This window comes from Oncorhynchus nerka, linkage group LG2 (genome assembly GCF_034236695.1).
Source record: "Oncorhynchus nerka isolate Pitt River linkage group LG2, Oner_Uvic_2.0, whole genome shotgun sequence".
In the NCBI taxonomy this organism is placed as follows: domain Eukaryota; kingdom Metazoa; phylum Chordata; class Actinopteri; order Salmoniformes; family Salmonidae; genus Oncorhynchus; species Oncorhynchus nerka.
In genome coordinates, this window is record NC_088397.1 from 42,724,555 (window position 1) to 42,745,626 (window position 21,072).

The window sequence follows — 21,072 nt, forward strand, 5'->3', positions numbered from 1 at the left end:
CCCAGTAGTTGCACTAGACTGGCTGCTTTTCTGCTGCAATGTCTTCTTTTGATTGGAGCTGGCACTTAATCAATTCACTGTCAGCATCTCCTTCGCGCACAACACCCACTACCAATATCCTAGAATACTCCGGCAGTTCACAGGCTCACTGTCTTACACGCAAACTTTTTGTTGTTGTTGTACTTTCTCTTCATTGAAACAGAATGTCACGAATGAAAGGGTTGCGGCAAGGGGGAGGATAAATACACACATGAGGGCGCAGGCGGGGTTTGAACCCCTGCCGCAAGGGTCCATGTGTGGCCCCGAGTCAGCCGCGCTACCACTAGACTCTGGATGATATTTCAAAATTAATTGTAAAACCCATTTCTGACACATTGCCCTGCCCAGTCAGTATAGATCCAGGTCAATATGCAATGCACTTTGCTCTATCTATAGTCCTTTCTTTCAGTCGCCCTGAATTTACCCCAACCTTTTTTTCACCTTCGCCCATTCCTTCCCAGTCATCTCATGTCTCAAAACTTTTCTCCTCTCTGTCAAGATGTGGCTGCTGTAGTTTAAACCATTTCCCTCCTAAGAGGGGCCATAAACCAGAACCAGAAAGGGAGAGATATAGGGCCATTTATCCTCTCACCTCATTACCTCCCTGTCCTTTATTGTGATCCTGAATGGAACGGGCCATTGCAGTCAATGTGAATGAATGAATGAATGAGATAACATATGTTTCCCATGCCATTAAAGCCCTTTGAATTGAATTGTATTGAGAAAAAGGTAGAGAGAGAGAGAGAGAACCTTTTTATGAAGTTAAGATCTTTTTATTCCAAGTGTCTGCGTTGGCTTAATGGTCCTAAACGGTCACTGATGGTCCTGAGTGGTTTTTAGAGGATTGGTCATAGCCAGGGGGAACATTCTGATCTCTCTGATGAAGGCCTCAGTAGACATTAGCTTTCAATAAGTCTCATTTTCATCAGCTGAATATCTTTTCATAGATAGTTTGTTTTTGTCTCAACTTTCATTCCCCAGAGAATAGAGGTCAGATCATGTTTTATCTTGTAGAGTAGAAGTGTCATTACTCTTGTTTAGAGCCCTCCAGCTGGGGGGGGCTACCGACTGTCAACACACCAAAGCTGAAGGGTGTCAGTGAGCTCTGTCACAGTTGTCAAATCTGCTACATCTGAAAAGCCCTGGAACCTCTGAAATGTCACCTCTCTCCTTGTGACGGATGTTGTGATCAAAGCATTGTCCTCGATGACTTAAAGGGACACTTCACCCACCATAATACAGTCGATACCGCCAACGTGTGTAAGCCATCTGTTATTTAGAAACTAGGCTGTTTAGATATGGAATTTATGCCAGGCTGTTTATCGCTATAAGGATATTATTTGTTATTAATATCTATGTATGTACAGTATATATGGCCTAGAATGTATGTCTTAAAGACAGGAAATCATTAATGTATGGAATGATTCCTGTCAGGGATGAGCGCTGGGAAATGTACGATGCTGTGGATGTGCATAAACGTACACTACATAAACAAAGCTTGTCGAACATCGGATTTCAAAATCATGGGCATTCATATGGAGTTGGTCCCCTCCCTTTGCTGCTATAACAGCCTCCACTCTTCTGCGAAGGCTTTCCACTAGATGTTGGAAGATTGCTGATGGACTTGCTTCCATTCAGCCACAAGAGCATTAGTGAGGTTGGGCACTGATGTTGGGCGATTAGGACTAGCTCGCAGTCAGCGTTCTCGACAAACCATTTCTGTATGGACCTCGCTTTGTGCACGGGAGCATTGTCATGCTGAAACAGGAAAGGGCCTTTCCAAAACAGTTGCCACAAAGTTGGAAGCACAAAATTGTCTAGAGTCATTATACGCTGTAGTGTTAAGATTTCCCTTCACGGGAACTAAGAGGCCTAGACCGAACCATGAAAAACAGCTGCAGACCATTATACCTCCTCCACCAAACTTTACAGTTGGCACTATGCATTTGTGCAGGTAGCGTTCTCCTGGCATCCGCCAAACCCAGATTCGTCTGTCGGACTGTGTAATTCAACACTCCAGAGAACACGTTTTCACTGCTCCAGAGTCCAATGGCGGAGAGTTTTACACCACCAGCCGATGCTTGGCATTGCGCATGGTGATTTTAGGCTTGTATGCGGCTGCTCATCCATGCAAACCCATTTCAAGAAGCTCCCAACTAATAGTTATTGTGCTGACGTTGAGTCCAGGGCAGTTTGGAACTCGGTAGTGAGTGTTGCAGCCGAGGACAGACGATTTATATGCACTACGCGCTTCAGCATTCGGTTTTCCAGTTCTGTGAGTTTGTGTGGTCTACCACTTCGTGGCTGAGCCATTGTTGTTCCTAGACATTACCACTTCACAATAAGAGCACTTACATTTGACCAGGGCAGCTCTAGCAGGGCAGTCATTTGACAAACTAACTGGAAAGGTGGCATCCTATGACGGTGCCACATTGAAAGTCTCTTCAGTAAGTCCATTCCACTGCCATTGTTTGTCTATGGAGATTGCATGGTGGTGTGCTCAATTGCATAACCAATTCAAATGTTATTGGTCACATACATATGGTTAGCAGACGTTAAGACGAGTGTAGCGAAACGCTTGTATACACCTGTCAGCAACGGGTGTGGCTGAAATAGCCGAATCCACAAATTTGAAGGGGTGTCCACATACTTTTGTAAATATTGTGTATATCACAGAATGTGGGTGTGTATGTGTTTGTGTGTGTTGTATGTGGTATGTGTGTTCCCTTCTCCTCCCACTCACCCTCCCTTGATGTAATCCAGGAAGGTGCACTCGGATTCCACTGAAAAGGAGAGGAGGGTCACCTGGGAGAGAAAGCACAAAGAGAAACATGAGACCTCAGTACCCATTCACATCCAGACCTCTCAAACACACACACACACACACACACACACACACACACACACACACACACACACACACACACACACACACACCCTAGTGCCCATATAGAGCAGTAGCATATGTTGACTTAGACGGAGCCACTGTATCCAGTAGCACATCACTCTCCTCATCCTGAAACAAGACGTGGGATGTGGCAGGGTGCAACCTACTCTCATCACAAACACATACTGTAGATGATTGATGAGTTCATTACTACACTCTCTGAAACCACGGGGGAGAGGGGAGAAAGAGAGGAAGCGAGAGACAGATAGAACAACATTAAGCGAGAGAGAGGGTGGGATGCGTATGTACAGCTCCATCTGGGAGCGAGGGGCAGCGAGAGAGAGAGAGAGAGAGAGAGAGAGAGAGAGAGAGAGAGAGAGAGAGAGAGAGAGAGAGAGCAGATGGGAACGTGGGATCTGGGCCCTGTAATCAGTCTTCGTAGCGAGCCAATATCACATTAGCCGCCGCATGCTACGAGATGCTAACTCCACTACTCCCACTCTCAGATCTCTCCTGGGGTGTGAGGGGAGACTTTCATATTCTTCCTTCCTTTCTTTTTTTATTCCTTCATTCCTTTCTTCCTCTCTTCCGTCTCCTTCCTCCCACGTTTCTCTGCTGTTGTCATTGTTCAAGAACCTCTCTCACCCTCTCTTGTTCGATCGCTTTGCTAACTTTACTTTACCTACTCACCCCTCCTCCCTCGACAGCCTCCCTCCATCTGTCAATGTTACGAAACAATGTACAGTACACTAGCTAGTTAGCTGGCTCTAAGAACTCACAGCTCTGCTCTGCGTGTTTCTCTGACAGAGATGGGCACTATTGTCTAATGTCTTTAGACAGCTGAAGCGGACAGACATGTGCGTTCTTCATCTTTCACTTTCACAAGTTTTAATTAGCAGGAAGGCGAGAGAAGAGGAGATACCAGTTAATGAGCAAAACCTGCATTGACAATCACAGTCTATGGTTGGTAGCACTGCTCCTTTCAACAGAGCCCAGATAACCATCAGAGAAAAGCATCATAATTACCAGAAGAAAATGTGCAGAGGGGGCGAGTGAGGAGTGAGGGAGAGAGAAAAGGGGAGGGAGGGATGGATAGTAGCGAAGGACGACCGCAACGTTCTAACGCTCATAATGTGTAGGCTATAATCACCGTTCCAGAATTCCCATATTTCTTTTTCTTCATTTTCTTTTTGATATTCACCACCTAAGAGAATAAACAAAATGACCAAATTAGAGAGAAAGAATAAGCAATTATGTTACGTTAAGGAGAGATTTGGAGGATGGTGGACATGGAGGGAATTCTCCTCACAGCAGGGGGCTTTTAGGAAGGAAAAAAACAAGTAATTATGTAAGAAAGGAGGCAGCGATGAGAAGTGTAGTACCATACATCTCCTGTAGGGGAAAGGCTGTTTCTCTGAACGAGAGAGAGTGAGGGTGTGATACAGGTTTCATGTTCCATTAGTCAACTGTAAAATGTATACATACTGTAGTTTTCCAAGAAGCCTCTTTGTCTAATTCTCTAAATCTATTTTCTCTCTCTCTCTGCTCCCCCTTTCTCTCTCTCCTATCTCTTTTCCCATCATCTCTCCCCCTCTCTCTCCCCACATATACACTCCTTTCCCTCTCCAGCTCTGCATCCCTTTCTTTCTCTCTCCCCCTCTCTCTCTCCACCCCTCCCCCCTCCCTGCATCCTCCGCCCCACCCTCTCTCCTTCTGTTCCCTGTCCATCTCTGTTCCTCCCTAATTAAGTTCTGTAACCAGCATAATGAGAGGGTGTGTAGGAGGGAGGGACACCATAAAGAGGCATTCCAATGGATAGAAGCATTACCTAGGTTCAAATAGTATTTGAAATCATTTAGAATACTTTAGCTGAGTTTGATTGGGCTTGCCTGGTACAATGGAACCAATAGAATAATTGAAAAAGTCTAAACCCCGCCCATCTGGATCTCCAGGCAGACTAGGGGAAACATTTGAAGTATTTAAAATGATTTCAAAAGTATTTGAACCCAGGTCTGACTGATGGAAGGCAGGACTGGAAGATGGGGCTGGAGAGAGGGCCAGATCCACACTATTGACAGGCTGGATGTGGGAGGAAGACGGATGGTAGGGAACCGACTGTCGGTGCATGAATAAACAGAGAGGCACACATACTGCATGTCTAACGGAGGTATAATGGAGTTGGTTCGGTGAACCATACTTGAGTGATGTGTAACCGTGACTGAGAGCTGAGGACTCGCATTAGCTCCCCATTGCAAGAAGCAAGATGTTTTATCCAGAAGTAGGTTTACTGTAAACTGAGTCTGGGAAACTAGTCCTAAATTATATTACAGCACTGATCCAAGACAACATTAGTCCTTTTACAATTGAGAGAGAATGATGAGCAGAAGATTCACTGGAGGTTTCGGTGGCAAAGTAAGAATCAAAGTCTAAAGGGGAAAAAAACTCTCTCGTTTGTGCTTCCAAAGACAAAAGCTGCCTGGTCTCATTAAGGTCCCCTGTAGCGCCAAGGGGCCTGGAAGTGACAGACCGTGACAGGCCCTAATCTAATCTAGGGAAGACAATCTGGTTGACACGCAGACAGCAAAGAGACCTGCTGATGCTGAACCTAAATGAGCTTTCTGTCACTGTTCCTGTCCCTCTGCCAGGTAATACTAATGGTGAACACCATGTACAGAAGCAAGGTGACGTCTAAAAGATGGGCCGGCGCGTGTGTGTGTGTGTGTGTGTGTGTGTGTGTGTGTGTGTGTGTGTGTGTGTGCGTGCGTGCGTACGCGTGTGCGTGTGTGTGTGTGTGCGAGCCCTGTGTCAGCAAATCTCTGTGAAATAGATCCTAATAGATCATAAACAAAGGTGAAATAAACAATCAGCAATGAACAGGAAACCTTAAACTCACAACAGTTTCAGAAGAATAGAGATGTTCCAAAGTTATATTATGGTTATGTACAGTATTCTAACAATGCGCAAATAGTTGAAGTACAGAGGGGGAGATAAATTAACATAAATATGGGTTGTATTTACAACAGTGTTTGTGCTTCACTGGATATGTTTTAGATTTCTTTGTGGGTCTGTGTAATCTGAGGGGAAAAAAATAAAAATAAACATCCCTTTTTCAGGACCCTGTCTTTCAAAGATAATTCGTAAAAATCCAAATAACTTCACAGATCTTCATTGTAAAGGGTTTAAACACTGTTTTCCATGCTTGTTCAATGAACCATAAACAATTAATGAACATGCACCTGTGGCACGGTCGTTAAGACACTAACAGCTTACAGACGGTAGGCAATTAAGGTCACAGTTATGAAAACTTAGGACACAAAAGAGGCCTTTCTACTGACTCTGAAAAACACCAAAAGAAAGATGCCTAGGGTCCCTGCTCGTCTGCGTGAATGTGCCTTAGGCATGCTGCAAGGAGGCATGAGGACTGCAGATGTGGCCAGGGCAATAAATTGAAATGTCCATACTGTGAGACGCCTAAGACAGCGCTACAGGGAGACAGGATGGACTGCCGATTGTCCTCGCAGTGGCAGACCACGTGTAAAAACACCTGGACAGGATCGGTACATCCGAACATCACACCTGCGGGACAGGTACAGGATGGCAACCACAACTGCTCGAGTTACACAGGAACGCACAATCCCTCCATCAGTGCTCAGACTGTCCGCAATAGGCTGAGAGAGGCTGGACTGAGGGCATGTAGGCCTGTTGTAAGGCAGGTCCTCACCAGACATCACCGGCAACAATGTCGCCTATGGACACCAACCCACCGTCGCTGGACCAGACAGGACTGGCAAAAAGTGCTCTTCACTGATGAGTCGCGGTTTTGTCTCAGCAGTGGTGATGGTCGGATTCGCGTTTATCGTTGAAGGAATGAGCGTTACACCGAGACCTGTACTCTGGAGCGGGATCGATTTGGAGGTGGAGGATCCGTCATGGTTTGGGGCGGTGTGCCACAGCATCATCAGACTGAGCTTATTGTCATTGCAGGCATCCTCCTCCTGTGCTCAGGGACATCCTCCTCCCTCATGTGGTACCCTTCCTGCAGGCTCATCCTGACTTGACCCTCCAGCATGACAATGCCACCAGCCATACTGCCCGTTCTGTGCATGATATCCCACAAGACAGGGATGTCAGTGTTCTGCCATGGCCAGCGAAGAGCCCGGATCTCAATCCCATTGAGCACATCTGGGACCTATTGGATCGGAGGGTGATGGCTAGGGCTATTCCCCCCAGAAATGTCTGGGAACTTGCAGGTGCCTTGGTGGAAGAGTGGGGTAACATCTCACAGCAAGAACTGGCAAATCTGGTGCAGTCCATGAGGAGGAGATGCATTGCAGTACTTAATGCAGCTGGTGGCCACACAAGATACTGACTGTTACTTTTTTTGACCCCCCTTTTTTCAGTGACACATTATTCCATTTCTGTTAGTCATATGTCTGTGGAACTTGTTCAGTTTATGTCTCAGTTGTTGATAAGCCTTGATAAGCTCCTTTCCTGAGGACGGCTCACCTCTCACAGTACTGGGCGACTTTAACCTCCCCACGTCTACCTTTGACTCATTCCTCTCTGCCTCCTTCTTTCCACTCCTCTCCTCTTTTGACCTCACCCTCTCACCTTCCCCCCCTACTCACAAGGCAGGCAATACGCTCGACCTCATCTTTACTAGATGCTGTTCTTCCACTAACCTCACTGCAACTCCCCTCCAAGTCTCCGACCACTACCTTGTATCCTTTTCCCTCTCGCTCTCATCCAACACTTCCCACACTGCCCCTACTCGGATGGTATCGCGCCGTCCCAACCTTCGCTCTCTCTCCCCCGCTACTCTCTCCTCTTCCATCCTATCATCTCTTCCCTCTGCTCCAACCTTCTCCAACCTATATCCTGATTCTGCCTCCTCAACCCTCCTCTCCTCCCTTTCTGCATCCTTTGACTCTCTATGTCCCCTATCCTCCAGGCCGGCTCGGTCCTCCCCTCCCGCTCCGTGGCTCGACGACTCATTGCGAGCTCACAGAACAGGGCTCCGGGCAGACGAGCGGAAATGGAGGAAAACTCGCCTCCCTGCGGACCTGGCATCCTTTCACTCCCTCCTCTCTACATTTTCCTCTTCTGTCTCTGCTGCTAAAGCCACTTTCTACCACTCTAAATTCCAAGCATCTGCCTCTAACCCTAGGAAGCTCTTTGCCACCTTCTCCTCCCTCCTGAATCCTCCTCCCCCTCCCCCTCCTCCCTCTCTGCAGATGACTTCACAACCATTTTGAAAAGAAGGTCGACGACATCCGATCCTCGTTTGCTAAGTCAAACGACACCGCTGGTTCTGCTCACACTGCCCTACCCTGTGCTCTGACCTCTTTCTCCCCTCTCTCTCCAGATGAAATCTCGCTGCGTCTTGTGACGGCCGGCCGCCCAACAACCTGCCCGCTTGACCCTATCCCCTCCTCTCTTCTCCAGACCATTTCCGGAGACCTTCTCCCTTACCTCACCTCGCTCATCAACTCATCCCTGACCGCTGGCTACGTCCCTTCCGTCTTCAAGAGAGCGAGAGTTGCACCCCTTCTGAAAAACCTACACTCGATCCCTCCGATGTCAACAACTACAGACCAGTATCCCTTCTTTCTTTTCTCTCCAAAACTCTTGAACGTGCCGTCCTTGGCCAGCTCTCCCGCTATCTCTCTCAGAATGACCTTCTTGATCCAAATCAGTCAGGTTTCAAGACTAGTCATTCAACTGAGACTGCTCTTTCTCTGTATCACGGAGGCGCTCCGCACTGCTAAAGCTAACTCTCTCTCCTCTGCTCTCATCCTTCTAGACCTATCGGCTGCCTTCGATACTGTGAACCATCAGATCCTCCTCTCCACCCTCTCCGAGTTGGGCATCTCCGGCGCGGCCCACGCTTGGATTGCGTCCTACCTGACAGGTCGCTCCTACCAGGTGGCGTGGCGAGAATCTGTCTCCTCACCACGCGCTCTCACCACTGGCGTCCCCCAGGGCTCTGTTCTAGGCCCTCTCCTATTCTCGCTATACACCAAGTCACTTGGCTCTGTCATAACCTCACATGGTCTCTCCTATCATTGCTATGCAGACGACACACAATTAATCTTCTCCTTTCCCCCTTCTGATGACCAGGGGGCGAATCGCATCTCTGCATGTCTGGCAGACATATCAGTGTGGATGACGGATCACCACCTCAAGCTGAACCTCGGCAAGACGGAGCTGCTCTTCCTCCCGGGGAGGGACTGCCCGTTCCATGATCTCGCCATCACGGTTGACAACTCCATTGTGTCCTCCTCCCAGAGCGCTAAGAACCTTGGCGTGATCCTGGACAACACCCTGTCGTTCTCAACTAACATCAAGGCGGTGGCCCGTTCCTGTAGGTTCATGCTCTACAACATCCGCAGAGTACGACCCTGCCTCACACAGGAAGCGGCGCAGGTCCTAATCCAGGCACTTGTCATCTCCCGTCTGGATTACTGCAACTCGCTGTTGGCTGGGCTCCCTGCCTGTGCCATTAAACCCCTACAACTCATCCAGAACACCGCAGCCCGTCTGGTGTTCAACCTTCCCAAGTTCTCTCACGTCACCCCGCTCCTCCGCTCTCTCCACTGGCTTCCAGTTGAAGCTCGCATCCGCTACAAGACCATGGTGCTTGCCTACGGAGCTGTGAGGGGAACGGCACCTCAGTACCTCCAGGCTCTGATCAGGCCCTACACCCAAACAAGGGCACTGCGTTCATCCACCTCTGGCCTGCTCGCCTCCCTACCACTGAGGAAGTACAGTTCCCGCGCAGCCCAGTCAAAACTGTTCGCTGCTCTGGCCCCCCAATGGTGGAACAAACTCCCTCACGACGCCAGGACAGCGGAGTCAATCACCACCTTCCGGAGACACCTGAAACCCCACCTCTTTCAGGAATACCTAGGATAGGATAAAGTAATCCTTCTCACCCCCCTTAAAAGATTTAGATGCACTATTGTAAAGTGCCTGTTCCACTGGATGTCTTAAGGTGAACGCACCAATTTGTAAGTCGCTCTGGATAAGAGCGTCTGCTAAATGACTTAAATGTAAATGTAATGTTGAATCTTGTTATGTTCATACAAATATTTACACATGTTAAGTTTGAAAATAAACACAGTTGACAGTGAGGGGACGTTTCTTGTTTTGTTGAGTTTGTCTCTCTAATCTGGTCATACATTTGGCAGGAGGTTAGGAAGCGCAGCTCGGTTTCCACCTATTTTTTTGAGCAGCGTGCACATAGCCTGTCTTCTCTTGAGAGCCGGGTCTGCCTACGGCGGCCTTTCTCAATAGCAAGGCTATGCTCACTGAGCCTGTACAAAGTCAAAACTTTCGTTAATTTTGGGTCAGTCACAGTGGTCAGGTATTCTGCCACTGTATACTCTCTGTTTAGGGACAAATAAGATTCCAGCTTTGCTCTGTCTTTCCAATGTGTCAAGTAATTATCTTTTAGTAATTCTTATGATTTGGTTGGGTCTAAATGTGTTGCAGGACTCTTCTCTAGGTTCATCTCTCTGTAGGTGATGGCTTTGTTATGGACGGTTTGAGAATTGCTTCCTTTTAGGTGGTTGTAGAATTTGATGGCTCTTTTCTGGATTTTGATAATTAGCGGGTATCGTCCTAATTCTGCTCTGCATGCATTATTTGGTGTTTTACGTTGTGCACAATGTACTGTATATTCCTTTTGATGGTGTAGAAGGCCCTTCTTGCCTTGTCTCACAGATCGTTCACAGTTACCTGTGGTGCTGATGTTGAGGCTGAGGCAGGTATAGTTCTTTGTGTTGTCAAGGGCAACGTCTAGATGGAATTTGTATTTGTGTTCCTGGTAACTGGACCTTTATGGAACCCCATTATTGTTGTCTTACGGAGATTCACTGTTGAATCTGTGCAGAAGATCTAGGTGCTACTGTAGGCAAGATTTTAGCCTACTGCTCGCACGCACGCACGCACACACACACACACACACACTGCTCGCGCACACGCACACACACACACACACACACACACACACACACACACACACACACACACACACACACACACACACACACACACACACACACACACACACACACACACAGTCTTAAACAAAGGGAATTATGAATGCATGGAATAAATCTCTGCTGACGTTATACGATGCGGAGATGGTTTCTCTATATTCCTGACAGAACAGAACTGTGTGTGTGTGTGTGTGTGTTTGTACGTGTGCGTTTGTTCGTGTGTGTGTCGGGAGGGACCAGAGGGATCAGAGAGGAGCATTCATTAGTTCTACTGCAAAATAAACACATAAACAAGAATAGACCAGGGTGAACGAGGGTGAGGACGGGGGAGGAGGAGTGGGGGGCGGAGGGGTGATAGAGGAGGAGAGTTGTGATGCAGTTAGGGTATTGGAATATTTGTCACGCTTGTCTTTGAGCCACCTGCATGCATAGAGTCCCTTCAAAAACACGTGTTAGGTATTAGAGGACTTTCCAGATGCATTCCTAACGCAACGGTCATCGGATAAGGTAAGACTTTCTATACACATTCCTAATTGCTCAAGAACTCTAATGCTTGAGGACAACAGCAACATTGGTTTCCCAGTCAATTAGTAATTGATTTAGACCAGAGGCGTAAAAAAGGCAGCATGGATGAAAACAACAGTCTGTGATCCTGGAGGACTGAAGTTGAGGAGTTTTAGTTTGCATCCCAGATGGCACCCTATTCCCTATTTAGTGCACTACTTTAATCCTGGGCCCTGGTTAAAAGGAGGCACTATAGGGAATAAGGTGTCATTAGTTATCACCCGACCTTGCCCAGGTCCCCCTTGCAAAAGAGGACATCAGGGGTATTATTCTTGTTAAATAAAATACATTTGGGACGCAACCCTAACCTTTTTGATCCCCTAACAGAAGCTATATGATGAAATAAATGAAAGAAAAGCTCACCTCATAGACATTGAACTGGCTCTGGCCTCGAGCCAGCTCCCGGTAACTAGTGGTGAACTCGCCTATGAAGTCATGGCTGACAGAGAGATGAGAGAGGAGAAAAGACAGGAGAGGAGAGAAGAGAGAACACAGGAGAGAGAAGGTGGAGGGAGGACGGGGAGAAGAGAGAACACAGGAGAGAGAAGGTGGAGGGAGGACGGGGAGAAGAGAGAACACAGGAGAGAGAAGGTGGAGGGAGGACGGGGAGAAGAGAGAACACAGGAGAGAGAAGGTGGAGGGAGGACGGGGAGAAGAGAGAACACAGGAGAGAGAAGGTGGAGGGAGGATAGGGATAAGAGAGAACACAGGAGAGAGAAGGTGGAGGGAGGACAGGGAGAAGAGAGAACACAGGAGAGAGAAGGTGGAGGGAGGACGGGGAGAAGAGAGAACACAGGAGAGAGAAGGTGGAGGGAGGACGGGGAGAAGAGAGAACACAGGAGAGAGAAGGTGGAGGGAGGACAGGGAGAAGAGAGAACACAGGAGAGAGAAGGTGGAGGGAGGACGGGGAGAAGCCGGAAGACATCCGTAATTTCAATAACATAATCGACACGTCTTTTTTTCACCCTTTGAGCTAGTGAAAGTTATAGGATAAACATGGCTATATTACATTCAGGTTCCTCTGGACCGATAATAAACTCTTAGTGAAACATACACTGAGTGTAAATAACATTAGGAACAGGTGAATTCAGGTGAAATCTATGATCCCTCATTGATGTCACTTGTTAAATACACTTCAGTCAGTGTAGATAAAGGGGGAGGAGACAGTTTAAAGAAGGATTTCTAAGCCGTGAGACACGGATGATGTATTTGTGCCATTCAGAGGGTGACAAAACAAATGATGTGCCTTTTGAATGGGGTACGGTAGTACGTGCCAGGCGCACCGGTTTGGGTCAAGAACTGCAACGCTGCTGGGTTTTTCACGCTCAACAGGTTCCGTGTGTATCAAGAATGGTCCACCACCCAAAGGACATCCAGCCAACTTGACACAACCGTGGGAAGCATTGGAGTCAACATGGGCCAGCATCCCTGTGGAACACTTCCGACACCTTGTAGTGAATTGAGGCTTTTCTGAGGGCGAAAGGGGGGGGTGCAACTCAATATTAGGAAGGTGTTCAGTGTATACTCAGTGTAATACAATGACTACTAAATACAAAATCAACATTGTGAATCCATGAGAACACACATTGATTACAAACTGTTGGCTCAAACTCCCTCTCCTCCTAATCTATCCGACCATCACCTGCACTCACCTGCCATCTCGGTCCCAGTCGTACACCTCTATCTTGATCGTTCTGAAACAACAGGAAACACACACCAACAGACGGATGTTACTGAAGCACCCTTTGCTCAAGGTTGTCATAGACCAGAGAGTCAAACATGGGGCTTCACTTTACAGACTGGTAAAATCAATATCTGCATTGTGAAAACACACCCATTACAGATGTTCGGCAATCGTACAGCACCTATCTATGGCTCATGGGTGTAACACACGAGAGACATGGTGGAAATATAACAATGAATCCCCATCTGTCCATTGTTACAAGTAATACATAGAGCTATTGTAGGCTATTGAACTTTAGCTGTTGGTCATTATTTATGAAGTAATTAGTGTAGTGGAGTGTCTTGCTTGAGTGGTCAGATATGCTTTAGAAGATGGGTGTCCTAAGAACCTCTTAGAAAACACAAATGCACGCACACACACACACATTCTGAGTAATTGGGTTCAAGCTGCTTAAGATTGCCGCTGTGGATTGACTCATCAGTCAAAGCTGAAAAGAGGAACATGTCCTGAGGCAGGCGTTGTGATTGTGTGTGTGTGTGGTTGTTCTGCACGGCTTTAAACAAACATCAAACAAGACAGAGAGGAATGATCGCTACAGCCTTTTCTTAAAGGTCCAATGCAACTGTTTTTGATCTCAATGTCAAATCACGTCCGGGTAAGAATGAACCTTACTGTGATTGTTTTCAATTAAAATGGCCAAGAAGACACAAAAATAGCTTCTTAGCAAAGAGACATTTCTCAAGCAAGAATTTTGATGGGACTGTCTGGGAGTGGTCTGAGTGGGGAGGGGAAAACTGAAAACTAGCTGTTATTGGCAGAAATGTTTGGAACTCTCTTTCTTATTGGTCTATTAACTAATTTGCCGTTTGGTGATGTCACCGTGCAGGCCAAAACACCATCCCACCAAAACAGGCTGATATTTCAGCGGGTATTTTCAAACAGCTAAAAGGGCATTATCATAATCATTACAGTATTATTCCAAACTCATAGTGTGTGAATATATACTGTATAAAACACAGGAAATCACATTTTTGACTGCAAGGGAGCAGTAACATTTTAATGAGGAGCAGTAACATTTACATTTGAGTCATTTAGCACCTGCTCTTATCCAGAGCAACTTACAGTAGTGAGATCATACACATTTGTACTTTTTTTTCAATCTAGTCCCCCCCCCCCCCCCCCCCTCTGGACACCATATGTGAGCTGATTGCCCCCCATCTATCTTCAGAGCTCGTGCTGCTAGGCGACCTAAACTGGAACATGCTTAACACCCCAGCCATCCTACAATCTAAACTTGATGCCCTCAATCTCACACAAATTATCAATGAACCTACCAGGTACCCCCCCAAAGCCTTAAACACGGGCACCCTCATAGATATCATCCTAACCAACTTCCCCTCTAAATACACCTCTGCTGTCTTCAACCAAGATCTCAGCGATCACTGCCTCATTGCCTGCATCCGTAATGGGTCAGCGGTCAAACGACCTCCACTCATCACTGTAAAACGCTCCCTGAAACACTTCAGCGAGCAGGCCTTTCTAATCGACCTGGCCGGGTGTCCTGGAAGGATATTGATCTCATCCCGTCAGTAGAGGATGCCTGGATATTTTTTAAAAATGCCTTCCTAACAATCTTAAATAAACATGCCCCATTCAAGAAAATTAGAACCAGGAACAGATATAGCCCTTGGTTCTCCCCAGACCTGACTGCCCTTAACCAACACAAAAACATCCTATGGCGTTCTGCATTAGCATCGAACAGCCCCGTGATATGCAGCTGTTCAGGGAAGCTAGAAACCGTTATACACAGGCAGTTAGAAAAGCCAAGGCTAGCTTTTTCAAGCAGAAATTTGCTTCCTGCAACACTAACTCTAAAAAGTTCTGGGACACTGTAAAGTCCATGGAGAATAAGAACACCTCCTCCCAGCTGCCCACTGCACTGAAGATAGGAAACACTGTCACCACTGATAAATCCACCATAATTGAGAATTTCAATAAGCATTTTTCTACGGCTGGCCATGCTTTCCACCTGGCAACTCCTACCCCGGTCAACAGCACTGCACCCCCAACAGCAACTCGCCCAAGCCTTCCCCATTTCTCCTTCTCCCAAATCCATTCAGCTGAAGTTCTGAAAGAGCTGAAAATCTGGACCCCTACAAATCAGCCGGGCTAGACAATCTGGACCCTTTCTTTCTAAAATTATCTGCCGAAATTGTTGCCACCCCTATTACTAGCCTGTTCAACCTCTCTTTCTTGTCATCTGAGATTCCCAAAGATTGGAAAGCAGCTGCGGTCATCCCCCTCTTCAAAGGGGGACACTCTTGACCCAAACTGCTACAGACCTATATCTATCCTACCATGCCTTTCTAAGGTCTTCGAAAGCCAAGTCAACAAACAGATTACCGACCATTTCGAATCTCACCATACCTTCTCTGCTATGCAATCTGGTTTCAGAGCTGGTCATGGGTGCACCTCAGCCACGCTCAAGGTCCTAAACGATATCTTAACCGCCATCGATAAGAAACATTACTGTGCAGCCGTATTCATTGATCTGGCCAAGGCTTTCGACTCTGTCAACCACCACATCCTTATCGGCAGACTCGACAGCCTTGGTTTCTCAAATGATTGCCTCGCCTGGTTCACCAACTACTTCTCTGATAGAGTTCAGTGTGTCAAATCGGAGGGTCTGCTGTCCGGACCTCTGGCAGTCTCTATGGGGGTGCCACAGGGTTCAATTCTTGGACCGACTCTCTTCTCTGTATACATCAATGATGTTGCTCTTGCTACTGGTGAGTCTCTGATCCACCTCTACGCAGACGACACCATTCTGTATACTTCCGGCCCTTCTTTGGACACTGTGTTAACAACCCTCCAGGCAAGCTTCAATGCCATACAACTCTCCTTCCGTGGCCTCCAATTGCTCTTAAATACAAGTAAAACTAAATGCATGCTCTTCAACCGATCGCTACCTGCACCTACCCGCCTGTCCAACATCACTACTCTGGACGGCTCTGACTTAGAATACGTGGACAACTACAAATACTTAGGTGTCTGGTTAGACTGTAAACTCTCCTTCCAGACCCATATCAAACATCTCCAATCCAAAGTTAAATCTAGAATTGGCTTCCTATTTCGCAACAAAGCATCCTTCACTCATGCTGCCAAACATACCCTTGTAAAATTGACCATCCTACCAATCCTCGACTTTGGCGATGTCATTTACAAAATAGCCTCCAATACCCTACTCAACAAATTGGATGCAGTCTATCACAGTGCTATCCGTTTTGTCACCAAAGCCCCATATACTACCCACCATTGCGACCTGTACGCTCTCGTTGGCTGGCCCTCGCTTCATACTCGTCGCCAAACCCACTGGCTCCATGTCATCTACAAGACCCTGCTAGGTAAAGTCCCCCTTATCTCAGCTCGCTGGTCACCATAGCATCTCCCACCTGTAGCACACGCTCCAGCAGGTATATCTCTAGTCACCCCCAAAACCAATTCTTTCTTTGGCCGCCTCTCCTTCCAGTTCTCTGCTGCCAATGACTGGAACGAACTACAAAAATCTCTTAAATTGGAAACACTTATCTCCCTCACTAGCTTTAAACACCAACTGTCAGAGCATCTTACAGATTACTGCACCTGTACATAGCCCACCTATAATTTAGCCCAAACAACTACCTCTTTCCTAACTGTATTTAATTTATTTATTTATTTTGCTCCTTTGCACCCCATTATTTTTATTTCTACTTTGCACATTCTTCCATTGCAATACTACCATTCCAGTGTTTTACTTGCTATATTGTATTTACTTTGCCACCATGGCCTTTTTTGCCTTTACCTCCCTTCTCACCTAATTTGCTCACATTGTATATAGACTTGTTTTTTTTTACTGTATTATTGACTGTATGTTTGTTTTACTCCATGTGTAACTCTGTGTCGTTGTATGTGTCGAACTGCTTTGCTTTATCTTGGCCAGGTCGCAATTGTAAATGAGAACTTGTTCTCAACTTGCTTACCTGGTTAAATAAAGGTGAAATAAATAAATGAAATAAAATGGGAATCAAACCCACAACCCTGGCGTTGCAAGCACCATGCTCTACCAGCACCTGCCCTTTTTCCCTCCTATGAGAAATGAGTGCCCTTTTATTTCACTCGTAGTCTATTTTCTCTCTATTCTCTCTTATCTTATTATTTAAATGAATTGCAAACTAGATTATTTCTCCATTTTTGAATCTTGTAGATTCTGCCCTCACACGAGCGCGGCACTGCACTCGACCTTCTGGCAGAAGCTACCGCTGCCGAACAGTAGTGTAGCAGTGGCTCCCTTTAAAGTTGCATATGTCATCTCACAGTCAGGAACATATGAAAGGCTTCAACTGGACTGTTTCTTAGTGGGCCTAAAATCAAGATGCCAGCAGCAGAACAAACGCCAATCACCGGTAAATACCAGTTAGATTGTTTCAACAGCATAGCTAACTAGCTAGCTAGCTGATTTACGTAATATACATTCACCATGATAAATTGATAGCCCACCCCTCTTTGCCGGCTCTTTGAGCAGTAGGCTAAAATCTTGCTTACAGTGGGGTGAGTGTGACTTTGCAGAAAATAAAGGCCTCCAAATGTCTTTGTAAGGCCCTGCCTCACCTCACCAACAAGGTCATTAGTTAGTTTTCACTGAGGCTTTTCAAGCCCCTAATAAACAAACAAGCCTCCTTGACAATAACACTCAGGAAGCCACGTCTCTACAGCTCCATGCTGTGTAATTTCAAGGCTGGGTGATTTTACCGTTTCACTCCTAAACAGAAAACAGCAGCATTCATTATTCACAGTTCCTAGGAAAAAACAACAACGTAATAATCAGATTAAAGAGGGGGGGAAACAAGAGATTATATTTTTCATAATAAACTAACAGATTATGAAAGGGGCAAGTCGTGAGGATTTTATTTTATTCATGCTTTATTTAACCAGATGAGTCCCATTGCAGATGATTTATCCAGTCCACTGAAATATCTACCTGCCAATATACAGTATCTGATCAAATCAAATTGATTTATAAACCCCTTCTTACATCAGCTGATATCTCAAAGTGCTGTACAGAAACCCAGCCTAAAACCCCAAACAGCAAGCAACGCAGGTGTAGAAGCACAGTGGCTAGGAAAAACTCCCTAGAAAGGCCAGAACCTAGGAAAAAACCTAGAGAGGAACCAGGCTATGAGGGGAGGCCAGTCCTCTTTTGGCTGTGCCGGGTGGAGATTATAACAGAACATGGCCAAGATGTTCAAATGTTCATAGGTGACCAGCATGTTCAAATAATAATAATCATCACAGTGGTTGTAGAAGGTGCAACAGGTCAGCACCTCAGGAGTAAATGTCAGTTGGCTTTTCATAGCCGATCATTCAGAGTATCTCTACCGCTCCTGCTGTCTCTAGAGAGTTGAAAACAGCAGGTCTGGGACAGGTAGCACGTCCGGTGAACAGGTCAGGGTTCCATAGCCACAGGCAGAACCGTTGAAACTGGAGCAGCAGCACGGCCAGTCAAACGTTTGGACACAACTACAGTACTCATTCAAAGGTTTTTCTTTATTTGTACTACATTGTAGAAAATAGTGAAGACATCATAACTATGAAATAACACCTATGGAATCATGTGGTAACCAAAAAGGGGTTAAACAAATCAAAATACATCTTAGATTTGAGATTTTCCAAAGTAGCCACCATTTACTTTGATGACAACTTTGCACACTCTTGACATTCCAGCTTCACCTGGAATGCTTTTCCAACAGTCTTTCCACATATGCAGAGCACTTGTTGACTGCTTTTCCTTCACTCTGCGGTCTAACTCATCCCAAACCATCTCAATTTTGTTGAAGTCGGGTGATTGTGGAGGCCAGGTCATCTGAGGCAGGACTCCATCACTCTCCTTCTTGGTCAAATGGCCCTTACACAGCCTGGAGGTGTGTTGGGTCATTGTCCACTAAGCGCAAACCAGATGGGATGGCGTATCGCTGCAGAATGCTGTGGTAACCATGCCGGGTAAGTGTGCCTTCAATTCTAAATAAATCACCAACAGTATCATCAGCAAAGCACCCCCACAACTCCTCCATGCTTCTCACGTTGGGAACCACACATGTGGAGATCATCTGTTCACCTACTCTGTGTCTCACAAACATGGTAGTAGGAACCAAAGATTTGGACCAAAGGACCGATTTCCACTGGTCTAATGTCCATTGCTCGTGTTTCTTGGCCCAAGTAAGTCTCTTCTTCTTATAGGTGTCCTTTAGTAGTGTTTTTTTTGTTTCTTTGACCACGAAGGCCTGATTCACGCAGTCTCCTCTGAACAGTTGATGTTGAGATGTGTCTGTTACTTGAACTCTGTGAAGCATTTATTTGAGCTGCAATATCTGAGGTGCAGTTAACACTCATGAACGTATCCTCTGCAGCAGAGGTAACTCTGGGTCTTCCTTTCCTGTGGCGGTCTTTATGAGAGCTAGTTTCATAACGCTTGATGGTTTTTGCGACTGCATTTGAAGAAACTTTCAAAGTTCTTGAAATTCACCGAATTGACTGACCTTCATGTCTTAAAGTAATGACGGACTGTCGTATCTCTTTGCTTATTTGAGCTGTTCTTGCCATAATATGGACTTGGTATTTTACCAACTAGGGCAATCTTCTGTATACCACCCCTACCTTGCCACAATACAACTGATTGGCTCAAATGCAAGGTACACCTGTTAACTAAAAAGCATTCATGGAGCTGGTTGAGAGGATGCCAAGAGTGTGCAAAGCTGTCATCAAGGCAAAGGGTGGCTACCTTGAAGAATCTCTCATATAAAATCTATTTTGATTTGTTTAACACTTTTTTGCTTACTCCATGATTCCATATGTGTTATTTCATAGATTTGACGTCTTCACTATTATTCTACAATGTAGGAAATAGTTTTAAAAAATAAACAAAAACCCTGGAATGAGCAGGTGTGTCTGAACCCATGACTGGTACTGTACATCTAATCCAACACTCTCCACAAGCATGTGTAATGGATTTGAAAAATGTAAATATATTTTTGCTGTATTTTAATACATTTTCATCTATGACTGTTAGGAACTCTGAGATAAAGTTTCACACTGGCATCATTGCAAGAAACGTTGTATCGGTAGAATCAGAGCCTATGGCTTGTTGCTGATATTTTCAAATGAGGAAGGATCAACTTACATCTATGAGAAGGAAAAATTCTGAGCTAAACCGCAGCGAATGCAAATTTGCTCAGGTTAAAAATACCTGCCGTCACATTTTCCCAAAAGCAGATGACAAATCGATGATGGGGGTGACAAACGCGATGCCGTTGAGAGTTTTTTTGCAGACTTATAACACTTTAGAAGCATCGCTTCATCCTTCTCTCGTTTTTAATCTTTCTCTCTCCTTTCCTCGTCTCGCCCCTCTCCCCCTTCTCCCCCAGCCCCCACTAAACACAGTTGAGATTCTAACTAAGAGACATCAGAGCCAAAAAGTGGCACAGCTAAAATACTTCCCTCTCCTCCTTCCTTCCCTCCCTTCCTCTGCCTTCTCTCCCCATTTCCACATCAACCCACTATAAAATGAAGTTAGACATCAGAGATGTTTTCTGCCGCTAAGAAAAAGGGCTACATCTAACATATTATGTTCCTCCCTCGCTCCCTGCATCTCTCTCCCTCCCTCCTCTCTTCTACCTGTAGTGGCAGTATCTTCAGGGTTGTGAGCCTTTTCCCCAGAGGATCTATCAACTAAGAAGTGTGTGTGTGTGTGTGTGTGTGTGTGTGTGTGTGTGTGTGTGTGTTTATACAACGGGTTAGTCTAATCTTGAATGCTGATTGGTTAAAATTGCATTCCAACAGGTGTCTATTCCACAAGTTACCAC

At 46.0% G+C, this 21,072-nt stretch overlaps 1 protein-coding gene across 1 annotated transcript in view; it reads right to left on the reverse strand.

Annotated features, from left to right (window-relative positions):
• The window catches only part of LOC115135483 (copine-5), a 213,797-nt gene that overhangs the window by 36,799 nt on the left and 155,926 nt on the right, over window positions 1-21,072 (reverse strand). The window contains exons 10-13 of the mRNA XM_029670220.2: window positions 13,146-13,187; window positions 11,857-11,932; window positions 4,077-4,130; window positions 2,783-2,844 (exon numbers count right to left, since the gene is read on the reverse strand). Of these exons, the coding sequence (XP_029526080.1) occupies window positions 2,783-2,844; window positions 4,077-4,130; window positions 11,857-11,932; window positions 13,146-13,187 (234 nt within the window). The remainder of the gene's footprint in view (window positions 1-2,782; window positions 2,845-4,076; window positions 4,131-11,856; window positions 11,933-13,145; window positions 13,188-21,072) is intronic.